Source organism: Xenopus tropicalis, chromosome 4 (genome assembly GCF_000004195.4).
Source record: "Xenopus tropicalis strain Nigerian chromosome 4, UCB_Xtro_10.0, whole genome shotgun sequence".
Lineage (NCBI taxonomy): Eukaryota > Metazoa > Chordata > Amphibia > Anura > Pipidae > Xenopus > Xenopus tropicalis.
The window spans coordinates 144,580,303-144,603,570 of record NC_030680.2 but is presented as its reverse complement, the minus strand read 5'-3'; the positions used below and the strand labels follow the sequence as shown (position 1 = coordinate 144,603,570).

Below are 23,268 nucleotides of genomic sequence, written 5' to 3'. Positions count from 1 at the left end.
GGGAATCATTTAACCATTAAATAAACCCAATAGGGCTGTTCTGCCCCAATAAGGGGTAATTATATCTTAGTTGGGATCCAGTACAGGTACTGTTTTATTATTACAGAGAAAAGGGAATCATTTAACCATTAAATAAACCCAATAGGGCTGTTCTGCCCCAATAAGGGGTAATTATATCTTAGTTGGGATCAAGTACAGGTACTGTTTTATTATTACAGAGAAAAGGGAATCATTTAACCATGAAATAAACCCAATAGGGCTGTTCTGCCCCCAATAAGGGGTAATTATATCTTAGTTGGGATCAAGTACAGGTACTGTTTTATTATTACAGACAAAAAGGAAATCAGTTTTAAAATTCTGAAATATTTGATTAAAATGGAGTCTATGGGAGATGGCCTTCCCGTAATTGGGAGCTTTCTGGATAACGGGTCTCCGGATAAGGGATCCCATACCTGTATATAAGACATTTCAAGATGGACACTGTTCTTAGAAGTTCTTGTTAAATCCTTAATTAACCATTATAAAAACAGACATATCTACTGGTTCCTCTAGACAAGGACTTGCCCGGCATTAGGGGCATCCGAGGATAGCTGCCATTGTAAGCTTGCCGTAACTATGGTAACCCCCAAGGGCAGAACGGAATGCAGCGCCCACCCCTCTAGACTAAGGTCATTTTCTCTCGCCGAACGCCCGACGCAGCGAGAACAGCACCTGAACAGGCGATAAGACATTTACAGCTGGAGAAATGACTTATTGGCGGTAAACAATTATAAAGCGTGACAACAACGCATCACTCCGGTCAATATGCTACATATGATGTAGAGTATGTAAAACGCAGTGGGTGGACTGCAAGGATATACAGATATAGATATATAAAAAGACACGTTCGCTGATGGGAGATCCAGTAATGCGTTCCACTGGAGACACATCCGGGAGGGCTCGAAAAAGGAACATTTTTTTCTTTTTTTTTCTTTTTTAACCCAAACAAATATTTAGTCAAAATAAATAATTTCAGACATAAATATAATATACATCATTTGGTTTACATAGCGATATTTACACATGTACAAACGCTGAACGTAGAGGTATTGCAACGCGGCTCTTCATCTGTCTCATTGCTTCTTCTTGTTTATGGACCTGGATAGAATAGAATGAAGGGTTAAAGGGGAACTAAACAGGTACAGGGTCCCATTGGGGGGTCTGGGTGATATGGGTGGGGGGGGTCTGGGTGATATGTGTGTGGGGGGGGTCTGGGTGAAATAGGTGGGGGGGTCTGGGTGATATGGGTGGGGGGGTCTGGGTGATATGGGGGGGGTCTGGGTGATGGGGGTGGGGGGGTCTGGGTGATATGGGTGGGGGTGTGTGGCCTGTGCTGGGGCCCTATGGGTGGGGGGGTCTGGGTGATATGGGGGGGGTCTGGGTGATATGGGTGGGGGGGGGGTCTGGGTGATATGGGGGGTTGTGTGTGGCCTGTGCAGGGGCCCTATTGCATAGACAATGCTTTAGTTGTCCATTACATAGCTGGTACATGCTAGTGTTGCACAGTAGGACCAGTCCGGATGGCAGAAACCAATCAATGAAGTGAAAACTTACCAGTTCTATAACACGTGAACGCCAAGACCAGTTGCCGAGGATGGGACACACTTCCCGCAGTAACCGCCACATCTTCCCGTCACTTTGGTTCCATCCTGTGAAGAAGTAACGGGCTTTGTTATAGGATAAACAATAAATAAGGGCAGGGCTGAAGCTACAGGCCTCGTGGTGCCCATCCTGGCTTTCATTCTTAGTTTTGGAGATTTTTTTAGGCGCCATCTCAGTGCATTGTGCCTGAGTCTGAGCTTTCAGCCAGCGCTACACATTAGAACTGCTTTCAGCTAACCTATTGTTTCTCCTACTCCCATGTAACTGGAGGAGTCCCAAGCCGGACTTGGATTTCTTACTATTGAGTGCTATTCTGATACCTACTGGGAGCTGCTATCTTGCTCCCTTCCCATTGTTCTGCTGATCGGCTGCTGGGGGTGAGGGGGGGGATATCACTCCAACTTGCAGCGCAGCAGTAAAGTGTGCCTGAGTCTGAGCTTTCAGCCAGCGCTACACATAAGAACTGCTTTCAGCTAACCTATTGTTTCTCCTACTCCCATGTAACTGGAGGAGTCCCAAGCCGGACTTGGATTTCTTACTATTGAGTGCTATTCTGATACCTACTGGGAGCTGCTATCTTGCTCCCTTCCCATTGTTCTGCTGATCGGCTGCTGGGGGTGAGGGGGGGATATCACTCCAACTTGCAGCGAAGCAGTAAAGTGTGCCCGAGTCTGAGCTTTCAGCCAGCGCTACACATTAGAACTGCTTTCAGCTAACCTATTGTTTCTCCTACTCCCATGTAACTGGAGGAGTCCCAAGCCGGACTTGGATTTCTTACTATTGAGTGCTATTCTGATACCTACTGGGAGCTGCTATCTTGCTCCCTTCCCATTGTTCTGCTGATCGGCTGCTGGGGGTGAGGGGGGGGGGGTATCACTCCAACTTGCAGCGCAGCAGTAAAGTGTGAGTCTGAGCTTTCAGAAGGAAACTGACTTACTATAGGGCTACTTTTACCTTATGGAGCAGCACAAATACATCCCTATTTATATTTTTACCTTCCTTAACGGATTTACTTTTTAAAAAAATGATAATTAAACCCACATTGATGAGGGTGTATGTGACTTTAGGGCATAATTATTCACTTAGCAGCCACCTACAGTGTAATTGCCGCACAACGTGTGTGGGATCCCCGGGTTGTGGCCCTTCCGGCCTTTCTCCTGTGTATTAAACCCGTAACTCGCCCCACATTCCGCTCTGCGCTTTATAGAAATGGAATTGGCAGCCGATCTGCATATTATTAGCTATTTTACTGTATCGTTTGCTCTGGCAAATTAGCAGGAGCTCGTTAACTGTAATTAGCTACGGAAACTATGTTTGGTTTGCGGTGTAAAAATAAATGGACATCATTTTTTAATGGAGTATAAATGTATTCAGCACCTCGTTATTATTATTACGGGGTGAGTTATAATGGTTTGAATGTATGTTTGGGCGGCCCGGCCAAAAACTGCCTCCAGCGCATCTAGCAATAAAAAGTACAGATGTGGGACTGAGATGCACAGATACGGGGTTAATATCAGTGGGAAATTATATACAGGGAACTCTGAGTATCACTCATGTATTATAAGGGATAATGTACCCCCTACTGTAAATAATAAGGATATTAGCAGTCACTGAGGGGTTCTGTGCCCATATAAAGGCACAAGGCTGCAGGCTGAGTTATACAGGGAACTCTGAGTATCACTCATGTATTATAAGGGATAATGTACCCCCTGCTGTAAATGATAAGGATATTAGCAGTCACTGAGGGGTTCTGTGCCCATATAAAGGCACAAGGCTGCAGGCTGAGTTATACAGGGAACTCTGAGTATCACTCATGTATTATAAGGGATAATGTACCCCCTACTGTAAATGATAAGGATATTAGCAGTCACTGAGGGGTTCTGTGCCCATATAAAGGCACAAGGCTGCAGGCTGAGTTATACAGGGAACTCTGAGTATCACTCATGTATTATAAGGGATAATGTACCCCCTACTGTAAATGATAAGGATATTATAAATCACTTTTCTGTGGGGCACAAGGCTGCAGGCTGAGTTTTTTTTTTCATGTTATTTTTGGACTAAGTTAAAACTAAAATACGTTTCTTGTTTGCAGGAACCATATTCATGGCACTCATATTTACAAAGGGTTGAAACAAAGTACTGAAAACTAGAAAATGAATGAAACCTACAGAAAGGAAAGTCTTATTTCTGACAAAATGCAGGAACGATGAAAAAAACCCACAAATATGTGCATGTTCTTTACAAAAACTGGAATAAAAAGATAACTATGAAGTGGGGCGCCTCCTGCTGGTGAATTTAGAGAAGACAATGGATGAAGAGGATTACAGCACACACTGGGGCTCATTTACATCCCCAAGCGCAGGGGCAACTTGGCTTCTCCCTGCAGGGAGTTGCACCTAAAACCACTTTCAGCAAAGATCTTTGTGTCCAAATCCGCTCTCCGCACTTCCGTATAACCGCGCTCAGTGCCAATCAGTCCTCCCTGCCTTCCGTTCCAAATCAAGCGCCCATTTTGCAATAAAACACTCATGCAGTTGCACCCACTTTTGGCGCAGCTTTGGCAGCTATTTAGTTGCTAGGGTCAAAGTTACCTTAGCAACCAGGGAGCAGTTTGGGTGAGAGACTGGTATATAAATAGGAGAGGGACTAAATAGAAAGAAAGTTACAAAAAGTAACAATAACAATAAAACTGGAGCCTCACAGAGCAATAGGTTTTGGCTGCCGGGGTCAGTGACCCCCCATTTTGAAAGCTGCAAAGAGTTGAAAGAAGAAGGCAAATAATTCAAAAACTATAACAAATAAATAATGAAGACCAATTGAAATTACCTATTCTATAACAAACTAAAAAAGGGGAGGATCACCTTACAGGTTAACTTTTAATGTGTTTCAGAATGGCCAACTCTTAGCAACTTTTAATTGGTCTTCACTATTTATTTGTTATAGTTTTAAAATGATTTGCCTTCTTCTGACTCTTTCCAGCTTTCAAATGGGGGTCACTGACCCCGACACATTACCCTGCGAGCACCCATGGGAGGGGGCCGCATCAAAAGCTCAGAGGTTTCTACTTCGGCAGATACTGCTTGGGCAGATTAGTGCTTTGGCACCATACACCGATGCCCCTTATTGGTGGGTGAATGGGGCATCATCAGATCTACGTACAAAAGGGGCCAAAGCTTCCTCTCACCTTTGTTCAGACTCACTTGTGGATGGGCAATACCCAACTGTAAGGGTGAAGACACACAGAGCTACTAGTAGCAGCTACTTGTCACGACTACTAAACACCAGAAAATCCCCTGCCATAGACAATACTGAGAATTGCCTCTGCTAAACACACATAGAGACAATTATCAGTAAATGATCAGCATTGTCTGTTTTAGTAGCCGTGACAAGTAGCTGCTACTAAGTAGCTGCATGTGGCTTCACCCTAAGGTCTATAAGATAAACCCAACAAGCGACCTGTGTATAGTTCAACACGTAGGGCCACAGTACCTGCCTATAATATAAAGTAATGCCAGTAGTGCAGACCTGACTGTATAACCTAATGCATTAAACGTGTTTGGAAAGGGGCGAGCAATTTAACAATAAAATAAAACAAGGGGTACAGGTAATAAAAAAAAAAGGGTTTAAAAAATACAGCAAGAAAATGTCTTACCGGTGATTTTTTTATTTCCGTCACTGCATAATTCCCTTGTGACATCCATTTTGCTGTTTCTGATATCGATAGGCCAGTTCCTAAAAGGTTGATGCTAAAACGACCCTAAACAACAAAGAAGCAAACAGATAAAGAATAAACCCCTTAGTGACTGCTAATATCCTTATCATTTACAGTAGGGGGTACATTATCCCTTATAATACATGAGTGATACTCAGAGTTCCCTGTATAACTCAGCCTGCAGCCTTGTGCCTTTATATGGGCACAGAACCCCTCAGTGACTGCTAATATCCTTATCATTTACAGTAGGGGGTACATTATCCCTTATAATACATGAGTGATACTCAGAGTTCCCTGTATAACTCAGCCTGCAGCCTTGTGCCTTTATATGGGCACAGAACCCCTCAGTGACTGCTAATATCCTTATCATTTACAGTAGGGGGTACATTATCCCTTATAATACATGAGTGATACTCAGAGTTCCCTGTATAACTCAGCCTGCAGCCTTGTGCCTTTATATGGGCACAGAACCCCTCAGTGACTGCTAATATCCTTATCATTTACAGTAGGGGGTACATTATCCCTTATAATACATGAGTGATACTCAGAGTTCCCTGTATAACTCAGCCTGCAGCCTTGTGCCTTTATATGGGCACAGAACCCCTCAGTGACTGCTAATATCCTTATCATTTACAGTAGGGGGTACATTATCCCTTATAATACATGAGTGATACTCAGAGTTCCCTGTATAACTCAGCCTGCAGCCTTGTGCCTTTATATGGGCACAGAACCCCTCAGTGACTGCTAATATCCTTATCATTTACAGTAGGGGGTACATTATCCCTTATAATACATGAGTGATACTCAGAGTTCCCTGTATAACTCAGCCTGCAGCCTTGTGCCTTTATATGGGCACAGAACCCCTCAGTGACTGCTAATATCCTTATCATTTACAGTAGGGGGTACATTATCCCTTATAATACATGAGTGATACTCAGAGTTCCCTGTATAACTCAGCCTGCAGCCTTGTGCCTTTATATGGGCACAGAACCCCTCAGTGACTGCTAATATCCTTATCATTTACAGTAGGGGGTACATTATCCCTTATAATACATGAGTGATACTCAGAGTTCCCTGTATAACTCAGCCTGCAGCCTTGTGCCTTTATATGGGCACAGAACCCCTCAGTGACTGCTAATATCCTTATCATTTACAGTAGGGGGTACATTATCCCTTATAATACATGAGTGATACTCAGAGTTCCCTGTATAACTCAGCCTGCAGCCTTGTGCCTTTATATGGGCACAGAACCCCTTAGTGACTGCTAATATCCTTATCATTTACAGTAGGGGGTACATTATCCCTTATAATACATGAGTGATACTCAGAGATCCCTGTATAACTCAGCCTGCAGCCTTGTGCCTTTATATGGGCACAGAACCCCTCAGTGACTGCTAATATCCTTATGACAATATGTGGGGCAGATTGGGGTACCTGGGGGCACTTTGCTGCGCTGTAACAGTCTCCGGCTGTGGCAAACGGTACCGGCCTCCCATCCTGCGTTCGTGCAAAGTGCAAATCGGTGGCTGCGTGAAACAGAAATGAAACGTGTGATTATGTCGCACAAACCCAAAACTATAGTAAATCTGCATTGAGTTCTGGTTCAGAGGAAACAATCGGTTCCACAGCCTTCAGTACAAGTCCGGCCTCTCTGATAGGCTAAGGGTAAATATGGGTTAATGGGGTAATTATGGCTGCTTATAGCGCTTCACTTACTGCCAAGAGCATTAAAGGGGAAACGCATCCCCATGGCCACACCCACTGCCACAAAAATGGCTTCTACTCACTAATTATCTGCAGCGTCACCACATCCAGCCTCACTTTACTGAAGGTGGAGAAGCCGGCGGCGGTGTAGTCCTTCTTACACTGACAGTCTTCCCTTCTGCTTCCGTTATACGGGCATTCCGTGGGGTTCTGTAACCTAATGGGTGTAAAGAGAAAATGGCTGCCTTCATTATTGGGAAAATACAACAAAAATAAACCAGCAGGCTTTACTTCCCCTTTACGTTTTATAAATGTTCAGTAGAATATTTTTCAAAGGTCGGGAAAATAAATCTTTTTCTTTTTTTCAAATTTTCAAAATTGAATTGACAGAAAGATTTCCCGTAGTTATCTATGTTCCCTGGCAGTTTTGCAGAATTTCAAAGAAAGTTTTATAGAATTTTAGGGGAACATTTCAGAATATTGGGAAATAAATGTTTGGAATGCTGGGAAATGTTTTCAGAATGTCGGGAAAGTAATTGTATATTTATAGATGCTTTCGGAATTTCATAGAAAGTTTTAGAATATTGGGAAAATGCTTTTGGGGGAAGTTTTAGAATATTATTTTAGAATACTGGGAAATGGAATATTGGGAAATGTTTTCAGAATGTTGAGGAAAGTGGCGGTTGAATATTCAGAAAATCAGAGAAATTCAGGGAAAGTTTTAGAATATTGGGAAAAGTTTTGAAACATTTGGGGGGAAGTTTTAGAAAATTGTTTCAGAATATTTGGAAATTCTTTCTGAATTTCAGGGAAAGTTGAAGAATATTGAGTTTAATAATATTTGGGAAAAGCTTTCAGAATTTCATAAAAAAAAAATTCAAATTGTAGGAAAGGCTTTCAGAATTTCAGAGAAAGTTTTAGAATATTGGAAAAATATTTCAGAATATTGGGAAATGGTTTCTGAATGTTGGGGAAAGTGGCGGGTGAATATTCAGAAAATCAGAGAAATTCAGGGAAAGTTTTAGAATACTGGGGGGACGTTTTAGAACATTGTTTCAGAATATTTGGAAATTCTTTCTGTCTGAATTTCAAGGAAAGTTGAAGAATATTGGGTTTTATAATGTTGGGAAAAGCTTTCAGAATTTCATTAAAAAGTTTTCAAATTGTAGGAAAGGCTTTCAGATTTTCAGAGAAAGTTTTAGAATACTGGGAAATGCTTTTAGAATTTTGGGGAAATATTTTGGAATACTGGGAAATATTTTTAGAATTTCTGAATTTCAGAGAATGTTTTAGAATATTGGAAAAAGCTTTCAGACTTTTGGGGGACGTTTTAGAATCATTTTTCAGAAATGGTTTCTGAATGTCGAGGAAAGCTATAGAATGCTGGGAAACCCTATATTCAGATAAAGGGTAACTAACCCTGCTTTGTCTTCTAGGGCACTGACCTTCTTACTGGGAAATATTTTCAGAATTTCGGGGAAGTTTCAGAATCATTTTTCAGAATATTGGGAAATGGTTTCTGAATGTCGAGGAAAGCTTAAGGATACTGGGAAACCCTATATTCAGATAAAGGGTAACTAACCCTGCACTGACCTTCATACTGGGAACATATTATTTTTAAAAAAATCAGAAAATCTGGCGTTTATTCATTTTTACCTGTAACCATAGACTTCCGAATAATTTTCCGCCTCGCCGCTGAGTAGAGTGATATATTCCTTTGGGCTCTCCGACTGCATCCCGGCGCAGTATATCTGCCAATAGCACAGCGTTACTGATACTTTCTCTAACCAATCACAATGAACTAAAAAGAGGGACATTAAATAAAATTCACCTTTATAATTTTTTCTTGGATCATAACATAGTGTTCCCCGTCCGCACCGACGTGTTTCAGCCTCTTCACTTCTAGACAATTCCTCGGCAGGTCACCTGGTGGGGAAAAGGGGTCCAGGAAAGGGGCAAATGAGCAGCTTTTAGGGGTGCTAATTCTGCTTTGTGAGCAGACAAGATGCACATTAGGATCTGTATCTGTTTCATTCACTTCACATTATGTAATACAAGTATAGGATCCCTTATACAGACCCGTTATCCATAAAGCTCCAAATTACGGAAAGCCTGTCTCCCATAGACTCCATTTTAATCAAATAATTCAGAATTTTAAAACTGATTTGCTTTTTCTCTGTAATAATAAAACAGTACCTTGTACTTGATCCCAACTAAGATATAATTACCCCTTATTGGGGGCAGAACAGCCCTATTGGGTTTATTTAATGGTTAAATGATTCCCTTTTCTCTGTAATAATAAAACAGTACCTGTACTTGATCCCAACTAAGATATAATTACCCCTTATTGGGGCAGAACAACCCTATTGGGTTTATTTAATGGTTAAATGATTCCCTTTTCTCTGTAATAATAAAACAGTACCTGTACTTGATCCCAACTAAGATATAATTACCCCTTATTGGGGGCAGAACAGTCCTATTGGGTTTATTTCATGGTTAAATGATTCCCTTTTCTCTGTAATAATAAAACAGTACCTGTACTTGATTCCAACTAAGATATAATTACCCCTTATTGGGGGCAGAACAGCCCTATTGGGTTTATTTAATGGTTAAATGATTCCCTTTTCTCTGTAATAATAAAACAGTACCTGTACTTGATCCCAACTAAGATATAATTACCCCTTATTGGGGGCAGAACAGCCCTGTTGGGTTTATTTAATGGTTAAATGATTCCCTTTTCTCTGTAATAATAAAACAGTACCTGTACTTGATCCCAACTAAGATATAAATAATCCTTATTGGATGCAAAACAATCCTATTGGGGTTAATTAATGTTTTATTGATTTTTTAGTAGACTTGGATATGGAGATCCAAATTATGGAAAGACTACCTATACGGAATACCCTTGGTCCCAAGCATTCTGGATAACAGGTCCTATACCTGTATAATTATAATCATAGCATAAGGTCTAGTAACCCATAGCAACCTCCAAAGCTATAAATGCAGACAGGAGGGCTTTAGGCAGGAGATAAAGCAAATCTTACAGTCGTGGTTGCTGTAGCAGATCCTCTTCTCTTCCGGCTTCTGATCCACGCTGCACATGTTGCTCGGCAGATCCTCATTGGTCAGACACTGCACGGAACGTTGCGTGACCCCAGATCCGCAGGTGACGGAGCACTACGTGGAACCCCAGGGAGACATTTGTCACCTTAAGCACCTCTAGCAGTCACATACAGGGCAGATCTGATACATAGCTAAAGTCTAACCAATTCATTATTACTAAATTTAGGGGCAAAAAGGATCCCAATGAGGCACTCCCCCCCACGTAAAACCAGACAGGAAGTCGATGGAAGGGTAACAAAACGATCATTGGGTTATTTGATTTTCTCGCCATCACGTTTTCCCCTACGATGCTTTTTATCGTAATTGAGATTAAAGGGGTCGTTCACCTTTGAGTTCACATAGAGAGTAATATTCTGAGACAATTTGCAGTTGGTCTTCATTTTTTATTATTGGTGGTTTTTGAACTATTTAACTTTTTGTTCCACAGCTCTCCAGTTTGGAATTTCAGCAGTTGTCTGGTTGCTAGGATCCAATTTACCTTAGCAACTAGGAATTGGTTTGAGAGAGTGACTGATATATGAATAGTAGGGGGGCTGAATAGAAAGATAAGTAATAAAAAGTAACAATAAAACTGGAGCCTCACAGAACAATAGGTTTTTGGCTGCCGGGGTCAGTGACCCCCATTTGGAAGCTGGAAAGAGGCAGAAGAAGAAGGCAGATAATGAAAAAAATATTTATAAAAAAAAATGAAGACCAATTGCAATGCTGCTAAGAATAGGACATTTTATAATACATAGGATAAGTGAAAAAATAAATGTAGGCAGTTATGAATATTATATGGAGCTGGGGTGGGCGTGTCATAACTGTCCCAACCACAACCACAGTAGGAGGGGGACAGCCAATCACAGCCCTGCAGTCACACAAGCAAAGACAGGCTTCAGTTCCCTATCAGGTCAGCCTAGCTGCTGATTGGTTCAGTGTAGTGCAGTGTGCTGAGTGCCGCCGCCCCCCCTGCTCAGCCTGGGAAAGGAGGCAGCAGGAAGTGGAACAGATGGGCGGGGCTAGTTGGGTTTTTGGATAATTCTTCAATAAATCAGCCCGAAACACTACTTTTTAAAGCCCATTCCCTCTATATTTAGATGAGTACAATTCAGTGGCACAATATTGGTTTTCACACAATATTTCCCCTTTAAAAGTAAACCACCACTTTAATAAATCAACCCCGAAGTCATGATAACCCATTAGGCACCTGCACCATAAGTTCCCTCTAAAGAAACTGGGCTCTATAGTAACATGGGAAATTGTGCCCTGCTACAGAAATCACAACAGCCAATAAGCATTTAGCTGTTACTGGCCTAGTGCAATCATAAGAATGAAAGTAAGCATCTGATTGGCTGCAGTGAGTTCTGATGTTATGTAATAGCCCCTGTATGCCTGTTAGCAGTAGTACTCGTGGGGGGGAGTAATAGAACTCTCAAAGGTAACCTGAGGTCTAGTGACCAGTTGCAGCCAATCAGATGGTTCCTTTCATTACCCCAAACTCTATTGTTGCATTTAGCAGTTGCCATGGATACCAGGAATAAAGGCAACAGGGAACCTCCTGCTTCACTTACTTTGCCCCAGTTGCCGACTCTCCATGAGGCGGATATTGGACACTCCCCTTGGTAGCAGTTCTGGACGGTGGGCGGCTGTTCCCCCGGGCAGTTTGCGGAGCTTTGGTAGCCGTATTCATAGTGGTCTTTGGCCGAATAGACCTCACTGCAGGTCACCAGTCTCTGTTTGTAACCCGTGCCGCACGTCACCGAACACTGGGAACCAATAAAACGGCAGATTTAACATCATTTTCCAAAAAAATTACCCCACATTTTTCTCTGGGAAACTGTCTGTGCCCCTTTGTTTTACCCAATGTTCCAATTCCCTTTTATATTAACAGGTCTCTTCATCTTTCTGTCCAAGGATATTCAGTACTGTATATGCACTGGGGGTACCTGGGAGCAGGGCGGGGTGATGGACTCAGAGCCAACTCTTTTATTGAAAGAACAGGCAAACTGGCCCAGGGCAATAAGTCCCCATTTATAGTAACTGGGGGGGGGCACCAAACTGGAACCCACAATGATTTTCCCTCTCCCTTTAGCCTCAAAAGGATGGCTGGGTATGTGAGCCAAGCTAAACAGCAGGGGGCGCCCCTCTTGCAAATTCATAATATCAGCAGTAAAAAACCGCTACCATCATGAAAAATGAAAGAAAAATCATTGAATTAAACACTGACGTCCTAATAGGGTCAAATGGACCCAGAAAGCTTTGGGCTTATTAATTTACAGTGTCAAAAACACTGCCGAGAAGATGTTAAAAAAGTATTTTTTGACGTATTTTTTCAATTTACATTTAATATATATTTTTTTAAGATTCCAAGATATTAAGGGGAATAAAACTGCTAATATGAATGCATTTAAGTTACAACAGTGCCACCTGCTGGTCAGTTTCCGACCGTGATCCAGTGGAGGAAGTTTTTAGAAGAAAGCAATAGGGCTGATCTGATGTTTATTGGCTGAGAAAAACATTAGAAACCTCAGATAACTTTTCTCACGTCTTTTCTAAACAGGGAAACATCACAACAGCCCCATTTCTTTCTTCTGACAACTTCCTTGACTCAATCTCAGTCATAAACTGATCAGCAGGTGGCGCTGTTATAACAAAATACATTTATACTAATAGTCCATTTTTCCATTGATATCTTCACATCTTAATAAAACAACGAATGAATCTAAACTGCACTCTCATCAATGTTACATTCACTTATTATAAGGTTTACTTATCCTTTATATATTCTGTAAATACCCAGAGCTACAGGTGAGAGAACCCTCATTCCATATATACCACAAGCACTGCCCCCAGGGCCGGAACAGACCGGCAGGACACTGGGAAAAGACCCGATGGGTCCCGTATAAGATATGCACACTCGGGGTGAGGGGCAGGAAGGCAGCGGGGGCCACCCCAGGGGCCCCCCACACCCCAGTCTGACCCTGACTGCCACCCTGGAGCAGCAGCTAAATGCCAGGCGTTACCTCCGACCACTCTCCCGTGATCCACAGGAACTCGCAGGACTGCACGTTGCATTTCTCCACCTCCGGCGGCTTCTTGTTCTCCTCGCAGTGGGACTGGGGAACCTCCTTCTTGTCTTCATCCAGGCAAATGGCTTTCCTGTAGCGGAGGCCTTCATCGCAAGTCTTGCTGCACTGCATCACAAATAACACACATATATATTAATATATATATCAGATTTACTGGTCAATGTATTAGATACATTATCTTCATCAGCCTTTCCATAACTATAATATATTTCTATAGACTATATAGGCAGTGCAGGGGGCGATATACAATATAGATATCCAGAACTGCGGCCATAAAGCAAGGCAAATTTGCTGTTATCTGACATAAAGGAAGTAATGATCACATGACAAATATACATTTTTTTCCAGTTTTTGAAACAATGTTCTACTTTGGAAAGAAATGATTAAGGCACTTTTTCTTATATGTTGGTCTTTATTATGTATTTTTTCCTTTTTGCTTTCCTTTTCTGCCTCTTTCAAGCTTTCAAGTGGGGGTCGCTGACCCCCAGCTGCTATAAACCACTGCTCTGTGAGCTTACAATGTTATTATTATTGTCACTTTTTATATCTTCTCCTATTCATATTCCAGTCTTTCATTCAAACCACTGCCTGGTTGCTAAGGTAACCAAGACCCTAGCAACCAAACAGCTGCTGAAATTCCAACCTGGAGAGCTGCTGAACAAAAAAAGCTAAATAATAACTGAAAAATCGCAAATAATAAAAAATGAAGACCAATTGCAAATGGTCTCAAAATATCATTGCCTACATCAGACTTAAAGTTCCTTTAAAGGGGAAACTAAGCCTGCACTATTTTTCCTAACTTCATACATGATCAAAGGCCATTCATGCAGAACCCAAATCCCTAGATACCCCCAAAATTCCTGTAAGTTGTTACTTTGAAAGCAGCTCCCCAACTCCCGGCCCTCAGCGCCGCCAGTAGGACTAACCCCCTCAGCCCGGCACCAAGCCTGAATCTTCTGACCATTTCCATGGAGAGACCTCAGCTCTCTAGAACACCATAGAACATAGACAGCGCAGTATCCCTGGCTCCATAACAATCCCAAATCCACTGCCCATTCCCATTCCTGGAAGCCCAGTCTGGCACGCTGCAGTTCCCCTGACGGCCACCGTGTGTCAGTATTGCAACATGTAGCTAGACAGGGATCCATATCAGTGCCTGAGATTAACTGTATTGCTGCAAATGAACCGCATATATTTAGCACTTTAATGGATATTGCTTTCCTATAGAGTCTCTGCAAATGCTTCACACAGCCCATTACCATTACGTAAGAGATAAATGCTCTTTATTGCAATTAAACGCATTGCATACTGCTACGGGGATACCGTTACTAAGTGCCTGCACATTTATTCCTTAATGTTCTAGAAAACAAGAGAAATCCAACGATCCGACCCGCAACCCCCCAAGCACACAATCCCCAGATTTGTGATACAAGCGAGCAATATTCCCTTAAACATTCTGTTTCAACACATTCTAAAGATTTTATGTAACTTTATTGCAATTTATATAAGTCTATTTTGCAATTGTCTGCTGAATCTCAGCAGGTACAGATTTAATGCAGAGATCCGCAACATCGATTTCCTTCCAGCTGCAGCTTGAGTTTTGCAGCACTGCAGTTACCCCTATGGCCACTAGATGGCAGCGTATGACTTACAAGAGCAAACCAGGAGGCGTTTATAGCAGGGTTCCTTTGGGAGGCCAGTGGAGCTTACTAGAGCGCTATATTTCATGAATATAAGTCTGACTAAATGACAAGCAGCTACATTACCCTGACACCCTGTGACAGACAACTCCCAGCTTCCCAAGGAGAAGTAAAAGCCTGAAAGATAAGGGGATATTAATGGCCCCACAAAAATCCCAGTGTCTCTTGGAAGTCCCAGACCCAGGGGATGAGGCGGATACTGGGAGCGTTAATAACGGCAGTAGTGATGCCCAAGTTAAGGCGGCCGGCCTCCTCCTCTGAGCGTCAGATCATTCACAGATACAAACATCAGGTCAGAGAGACAAATTTACACTACGGTTCATGGAAAACAGAGATTTTTAAACTGCAAACGGCCGTTTCTGGACTCACCGGGCCTCCCTAAACTGTACGGTTAAGTGCAGTCTCTGGACCACCTTAATTCCAATGTCCACTCAGAACGCCTCTGATTGGTCGTCGGGCTGAGGAGAGAGGGGACACTGGAATTAGTGCATTTTGCACTCTGTTTCAGTTTATTTGCAATGTACCCAACATGGAAGCGAAGGGATCCTGACTGGCAGTCGCCAACACAACCAATCAGCAAAGGCTACTTAGCAGAGCCTGATGGCCATTGGCCAGACTAAGAGGAGGGCAATGATTGCATCTTGCCTTGGGCCACAGACTATGAATAATACGTGGTATATAGTTTTTATTAACCCTCCATCTGTGGATGAACATAAACTACCAGCATCTCCTAGTACTCTACTGAGCGGCCTTTGTATGGGAAAAATGAGCCCCCCCATCTGCCTATAATCCCCTCTAATGTACTTGTACAGAGTAATCATGTCCCCTCGCAAGCGCCTCTTTTCCAGAGAAAATAACCCCAACCTCGACAGTCTAACCTCATAGTTTAACCCTTCCATCCCCTTTACCAGTTTAGTTGCAGTCTCTGCACTTTCTCCAGCTCATTAATATCCTTCTTAAGGACTGGAGCCCAAAACTGCACTGCATACTCAAGGTGAGGCCTTACCAGGGACCTATAAAGAGGCCAGGCCTGGCCAATATGCATTCATTTATTCAGTAACTTTCTGTGAGGTACTGTATCAAACGCTTTAGCAAAGTCCAATAGATCACATCCACTGCCATTCCATCATCAAGCTTCCTGCTCACTTCCTCATAGAAAGCAAAATCTATTACACATAAAACCATGCTGACAAAAACTCATAGTATTGTGATTTGTAGTTAAGTACCCTATCCCTTATTGACCTTCCAAAACCTTTCCTACCACTGGTGTCAGACTAACAGGCCTATAGTTTACAGGCTGAGAACGGGATCCCTTTTTGAATAACCAACCAATGATACCATACCACAGTGGTATGGTCTGCACCTTCCAGGAACAACAGCCCCTACAGGCCCTTCCCATTAGTATAATGGCTTTTGTGCCCTACTGGGAGTTCATGATGGGGCATTAACCCTCAACTGGGTCATATGGAAACCATTTCATCCAAACAGAAAAAAAGTCCAGAATTCCATTTGTCTGCATGTGTATATATATATATATCGGTATAACTAAGATACAGTCTGTTACTGCTGTACTGAGCTCAGTAAAGGGAAATACGTATCTTGGCTGGGAGAAATGCAAATGGAAAAATAAAGAATGAAGGGATAGTTGCCCTTTAAGAACACGTATCCCTTTAAAGCCCCGGACAGACGATCTGTTCTTCCAGCTCCTATTTATTCAGTGCATTCTGGAATGGATGTTCCCTTTGTTCGGAACAAGCCTACTTATTCTGGCAGGGGCCTGAGTGATGAATATCTGTCCAACCACGGGGCCCCTGAACCCAATAAATCAGTCCGGGCGAGTGATGTTACAAACAGTGAAATGTCTGCGCAGCCCACTCGCACTTTATCTGAGTGGCGGAATTTATTTCTCACGCTGTGCCAGACAATATAACACGGCGAATGTGCCCCCGGATGGCAAAATATCTCCGCTGAAATGTCTTCTTATATGAAAAAAGTATCAGTCATTCAGTGTAATAAAAGGCACTAAGACTATCAAAGTTCCAGTAACCCATAGCAACCAACCAGCAGGTACCATTTACTGCCGCAAAGGAACATCTGATGGGTTATCAGCCCCAAAGCAACACTTTTACTCCCAGCAGATCAAATCCCTCAGGTTATTGTGTATGATGGGGGTTAAAACTATATATTGAATTTCCCAAGGAGGATAAACAGCCCCTAAGTTTGCTCATAGCCTGTACAGAGAGATACCATAAAACTATGGCACATAGGGATTCCCCTGTACTAAGCACAATTCAGCAGGAACAGCCCCCTAAGTTTGCTCATAGCCTGTACAGAGAGATACCATAAAACTATGGCACATAGGGATTCCCCTGTACTAAGCACAATTCAGCAGGAACAGCCCCCTAAGTTTGCTCATAGCCTGTACAGAGAGATACCATAAAACTATGGCACATAGGGATTCCCCTGTACTAAGCACAATTCAGCAGGAACAGCCCCCTAAGTTTGCTCATAGCCTGTACAGAGAGATACCATAAAACTATGGCACATAGGGATTCCCCTGTACTAAGCACAATTCAGCAGGAACAGCCCCCTAAGTTTGCTCATAGCCTGTACAGAGAGATACCATAAAACTATGGCACATAGGGATTCCCCTGTACTAAGCACAATTCAGCAGGAACAGCCCCCTAAGTTTGCTCATAGCCTGTACAGAGAGATACCATAAAACTATGGCACATAGGGATTCCCCTGTACTAAGCACAATTCAGCAGGAACAGTCCCTGAACAGAAATATCATAAATGTATATTAAATAAGGGTATTTTCTCACAAATATAAGATACATGAAAATGTAAATGCTTCTATCTACAAGGAACCCGGGCCAAGTAGGACATGAGGGGGTTAAGTGCATTGCGGAATGTTCTTCAAAAGCAGAGAATTCAAGGAAAGACATCTGGAAGTGTTTGCGCAGTGTGGGAACAGCTGCCGTACAGTAGGCTCAGCGAGGGGGCAGAGAAGCCGGGGCACATAATGAGGGTTGGGGCAGTTCCATAAGGGATTATTATGCACTGGACGGAAGTCTCCACTTAGCAGAGTTGAGTTTTGGGAGAACTTTGGTTCCCACAGAAGCAGCAGGTGTATTGAGAGGTGCAGAGAGGTACAGAGAGGCACAGGAAGGTAGAGAGGGGTACAGAGAGGTACAGAGAGGCACAGAGAGGCACAGAGAGGCACAGGAAGGTACAGAGGGGTACAGAGAGGTACAGAGAGGTACAGAGAGGTACAGAGAGGCACAGAGGGGTACAGAGAGGCACAGAGAGGCACGGAGAGGTACAGAGAGGCACAGAGAGGCACAGAGAGGTACAGAGAGGCACAGAGAGGCACAGAGGGGTACAGAGAGGCACAGAGAGGCACAGAGAGGTACAGAGAGGTACAGAGAGGTACAGAGGGGTACAGAGGGGTACAGAGAGGCACAGAGGGGTACAGAGAGGCACAGAGGGGTACAGAGAGGCACAGAGGGGTACAGAGAGGTACAGAGGGGTACAGAGAGGTACAGAGAGGTACAGAGGGGTACAGAGAGGTACAGAGAGGTACAGAGGGGTACAGAGAGGCACAGAGAGGTACAGAGGGGTACAGAGGGGTACAGAGAGGCACAGAGGGGTACAGAGAGGCACAGAGAGGCACAGAGGGGTACAGAGAGGCACAGAGAGGCACAGAGAGGCACAGAGAGGCACAGAGGGGTACAGAGAGGTACAGAGAGGTACAGAGAGGTACAGAGAGGTACAGAGAGGTACAGAGAGGTATAGAGGGGTACAGAGAGGCACAGAGAGGCACAGAGAGGTACAGAGGGGTACAGAGAGGCACAGAGAGGTACAGAGAGGTACAGAGAGGTATAGAGGGGTACAGAGCGGCACAGAGAGGTACAGAGAGGCACAGAGGGGTACAGAGAGGTACAGAGGGGTACAGAGAGGTACAGAGAGGTACAGAGGGGTACAGAGAGGTACAGAGAGGTACAGAGGGGTACAGAGAGGCACAGAGAGGTACAGAGGGGTACAGAGGGGTACAGAGAGGCACAGAGGGGTACAGAGAGGCACAGAGAGGCACAGAGGGGTACAGAGAGGCCCAGAGAGGCACAGAGAGGCACAGAGGGGTACAGAGAGGTACAGAGAGGTACAGAGAGGTACAGAGAGGTATAGAGGGGTACAGAGAGGTACAGAGAGGTATAGAGGGGTACAGAGAGGCACAGAGAGGCACAGAGAGGTACAGAGGGGTACAGAGAGGCACAGAGAGGTACAGAGAGGTATAGAGGGGTACAGAGCGGCACAGAGAGGTACAGAGAGGTATAGAGGGGTACAGAGAGGCACAGAGAGGTATAGAGGGGTACAGAGAGGCACAGAGAGGTATAGAGGGGTACAGAGAGGTACAGAGAGGTACAGAGGGGTACAGAGAGGTACAGAGAGGTACAGAGGGGTACAGAGGGGTACAGAGAGGTATAGAGAGGCACAGAGAGGCACAGAGAGGTATAGAGAGGCACAGAGAGGTACAGAGAGGTACAGAGGGGTACAGAGAGGCACAGAGAGGCACAGAGAGGTACAGAGAGGCACAGAAAGGTACAGAAAGGCACAGAGAGGTACAGAGAGGTACAGAGAGGCACAGAGAGGCACAGAGAGGTACAGAGAGGCACAGAAAGGTACAGAAAGGCACAGAGAGGTACAGAGAGGTACAGAGAGGCACAGAGAGGCACAGAGAGGTACAGAGAGGCACAGAAAGGTACAGAAAGGCACAGAGAGGTACAGAGAGGTACAGAGGGGTACAGAGAGGCACAGAGAGGTACAGAGGGGTACAGAGGGGTACAGAGAGGCACAGAGGGGTACAGAGAGGCACAGAGAGGCACAGGAAGGTAGAGAGGGGTACAGAGAGGTACAGAGAGGCACAGAGAGGCACAGAGAGGCACAGGAAGGTACAGAGGGGTACAGAGAGGTACAGAGAGGTACAGAGAGGTACAGAGAGGCACAGAGGGGTACAGAGAGGCACAGAGAGGCACAGAGAGGTACAGAGAGGCACAGAGAGGCACAGAGAGGTACAGAGAGGCACAGAGAGGCACAGAGGGGTACAGAGAGGCACAGAGAGGCACAGAGAGGTACAGAGAGGTACAGAGAGGTACAGAGGGGTACAGAGGGGTACAGAGAGGCACAGAGGGGTACAGAGAGGCACAGAGGGGTACAGAGAGGCACAGAGGGGTACAGAGAGGTACAGAGGGGTACAGAGAGGTACAGAGAGGTACAGAGGGGTACAGAGAGGTACAGAGAGGTACAGAGGGGTACAGAGAGGCACAGAGAGGTACAGAGGGGTACAGAGGGGTACAGAGAGGCACAGAGGGGTACAGAGAGGCACAGAGAGGCACAGAGGGGTACAGAGAGGCACAGAGAGGCACAGAGAGGCACAGAGGGGTACAGAGAGGTACAGAGAGGTACAGAGAGGTACAGAGAGGTATAGAGGGGTACAGAGAGGTACAGAGAGGTACAGAGAGGTATAGAGGGGTACAGAGAGGCACAGAGAGGCACAGAGAGGTACAGAGGGGTACAGAGAGGCACAGAGAGGTACAGAGAGGTACAGAGAGGTATAGAGGGGTACAGAGCGGCACAGAGAGGTACAGAGAGGTATAGAGGGGTACAGAGAGGCACAGAGAGGTATAGAGGGGTACAGAGAGGCACAGAGAGGTATAGAGGGGTACAGAGAGGTACAGAGAGGTACAGAGGGGTACAGAGAGGTACAGAGAGGTACAGAGGGGTACAGAGGGGTACAGAGAGGTATAGAGGGGTACAGAGAGGTACAGAGAGGCACAGAGAGGCACAGAGAGGCACAGGAAGGTAGAGAGGGGTACAGAGAGGCACAGAGAGGCACAGAGAGGTATAGAGGGGTACAGAGAGGCACAGAGAGGTATAGAGGGGTACAGAGAGGTACAGAGAGGTACAGAGGGGTACAGAGAGGTACAGAGAGGTACAGAGGGGTACAGAGGGGTACAGAGAGGTATAGAGGGGTACAGAGAGGTACAGAGAGGCACAGAGAGGCACAGAGAGGTATAGAGGGGTACAGAGAGGCACAGAGAGGTATAGAGGGGTACAGAGAGGTACAGAGAGGCACAGGAAGGTAGAGAGGGGTACAGAGAGGCACAGAGAGGTACAGAGAGGCACAGAGAGGCACAGAGAGGTATAGAGGGGTACAGAGAGGCACAGAGAGGTATAGAGGGGTACAGAGAGGTACAGAGAGGTACAGAGGGGTACAGAGAGGTACAGAGAGGTACAGAGGGGTACAGAGGGGTACAGAGAGGTATAGAGGGGTACAGAGAGGTACAGAGAGGCACAGAGAGGCACAGGAAGGTAGAGAGGGGTACAGAGAGGCACAGAGAGGTACAGAGAGGCACAGAGGGGTACAGAGAGGCACAGAGAGGTACAGAGAGGTACAGAGAGGCACAGAGGGGTACAGAGAGGCACAGAGAGGTACAGAGAGGTACAGAGAGGCACAGAGGGGTACAGAGAGGCACAGAGAGGTACAGAGAGGTACAGAGAGGTACAGAGAGGCACAGAGGGGTACAGAGAGGCACAGAGAGGTACAGAGAGGTACAGAGAGGTACAGAGAGGCACAGAGAGGTATAGAGAGGCACAGAGAGGCACAGAGAGGTATAGAGAGGCACAGAGAGGTATAGAGAGGCACAGAGAGGCACAGAGAGGTACAGAGAGGCACAGAAAGGTACAGAAAGGCACAGAGAGGTACAGAGAGGTACAGAGGGGTACAGAGAGGCACAGAGAGGTACAGAGGGGTACAGAGAGGTACAGAGAGGTATAGAGGGGTACAGAGAGGCACAGAGAGGTATAGAGGGGTACAGAGAGGCACAGAGAGGTACAGAGAGGCATAGAGAGGTACAGAGGGGTACAGAGAGGTACAGAGAGGTATAGAGAGGCACAGAGGGGTACAGAGAGGTACAGAGGGGTACAGAGGGGTACAGAGAGGTATAGAGAGGCACAGAGGGGTACAGAGAGGTACAGAGGGGTACAGAGGGGTACAGAGAGGTATAGAGAGGCACAGAGGGGTACAGAGAGGCACAGAGAGGCACAGAGGGGTACAGAGAGGTACAGAGAGGCACAGAGAGGCACAGAGGGGTACAGAGAGGTACAGAGAGGCACAGAGGGGTACAGAGAGGTACAGAGAGGCACAGAGAGGTACAGAGAGGCACAGAGGGGTACAGAGAGGTACAGAGAGGCACAGAGGGGTACAGAGAGGTACAGAGAGGCACAGAGAGGCACAGAGGGGTACAGAGAGGCACAGAGGGGTACAGAGAGGCACAGAGGGGTACAGAGAGGCACAGAGGGGTACAGAGAGGCACAGAGGGGTACAGAGAGGCACAGAGGGGTACAGAGAGGCACAGAGAGGCCGAGCTGGACACATGCACTGCTGTACGGCTGCTGTTCATTTGTATGCAGGGTCTGGCAGCAGATAGGCCGGGGTAACAGGGGGTAACAGGGGTAACAGTGCTGGTAGCATGTTTCACTTAAGGCAGGGGTCCTCAAACTTTTTTTACTCGTGAGCAACATTTAAAAATAAAGTTGTGGAGCAACACAAGCATGGAAAAAGCTCCTAGGGGGTGCCCAAAAAGGGCTGTGATTAGTTATTTGGTACCCCAATGTGGGCTGGCAGCCTAGAGAAGGCTCTGTTTGACCAAAACTTGCCCCCAAGTCAGGAACTCAAAAATAACTCCCTGGTTTGGGGGCACTGAGAGCAACACCCAAGGGGTTGGGGAGCAACATGTTACCCTGAGCCACTGGTTGGGGATCCCTGGTATAAGGAGATATATTGGAAGCAAGGAAGAAAGACAACGGAATGAGACACGTGCCTATTATACGTATTATAATATACAGTCGGGTCATTTTCCTATGGGACCAAACTGTAAATTCTATCCTTATAAACAGTGCTCAGTGATGTCATCAGTTATAATCGGAGCTCAGTGATGTTATTTCTGTCACATGATTCACTAAAACTTGTATATTATAATAAATATAGTACCCCCTGTTGTAAAATATAAGGATATTATAAGTCACCTCGGAGTTCCATGACCATATAAAAGCATGAGGCTGAAGGCCCACCAGGGCTGCCAACTCAGGGGCCCCCCACCACAAACTCCTGGGCATGCCAACCCGATGCAAATACACCCCCTAGCTGGGCTTTTGCCATGTACTTTTTGCTTTCCCTTTACACCAAAACAGGGGTGCAAGGTGGTAGCACCCACAGATAGGGAGCGGGCCTGGGTTGGTGAGGCTGATGGGGGAC

General features: G+C 45.1%; 1 protein-coding gene across 3 annotated transcripts in view; it reads right to left on the bottom strand.

Annotated features, from left to right (window-relative positions):
* Nucleotides 1–391: 391 nt before the first annotated feature.
* adamts9 (ADAM metallopeptidase with thrombospondin type 1 motif 9) overlaps nt 392–23,268 on the bottom strand; it is a 161,991-nt gene continuing 139,114 nt past the window's right edge. Inside the window, 10 exon segments of one of the 3 annotated variants that reach the window (NM_001374796.1) lie at nt 392–1,137; nt 1,594–1,688; nt 5,294–5,398; nt 6,788–6,879; nt 7,141–7,274; nt 8,714–8,808; nt 8,889–8,983; nt 10,102–10,234; nt 11,734–11,928; nt 13,186–13,356. In NM_001374796.1, the coding sequence (NP_001361725.1) occupies nt 1,599–1,688; nt 5,294–5,398; nt 6,788–6,879; nt 7,141–7,274; nt 8,714–8,808; nt 8,889–8,983; nt 10,102–10,234; nt 11,734–11,928; nt 13,186–13,356 (1,110 nt within the window). In that variant the 3' untranslated portion in view covers nt 392–1,137; nt 1,594–1,598. 3 annotated transcript variants of the gene reach the window in all.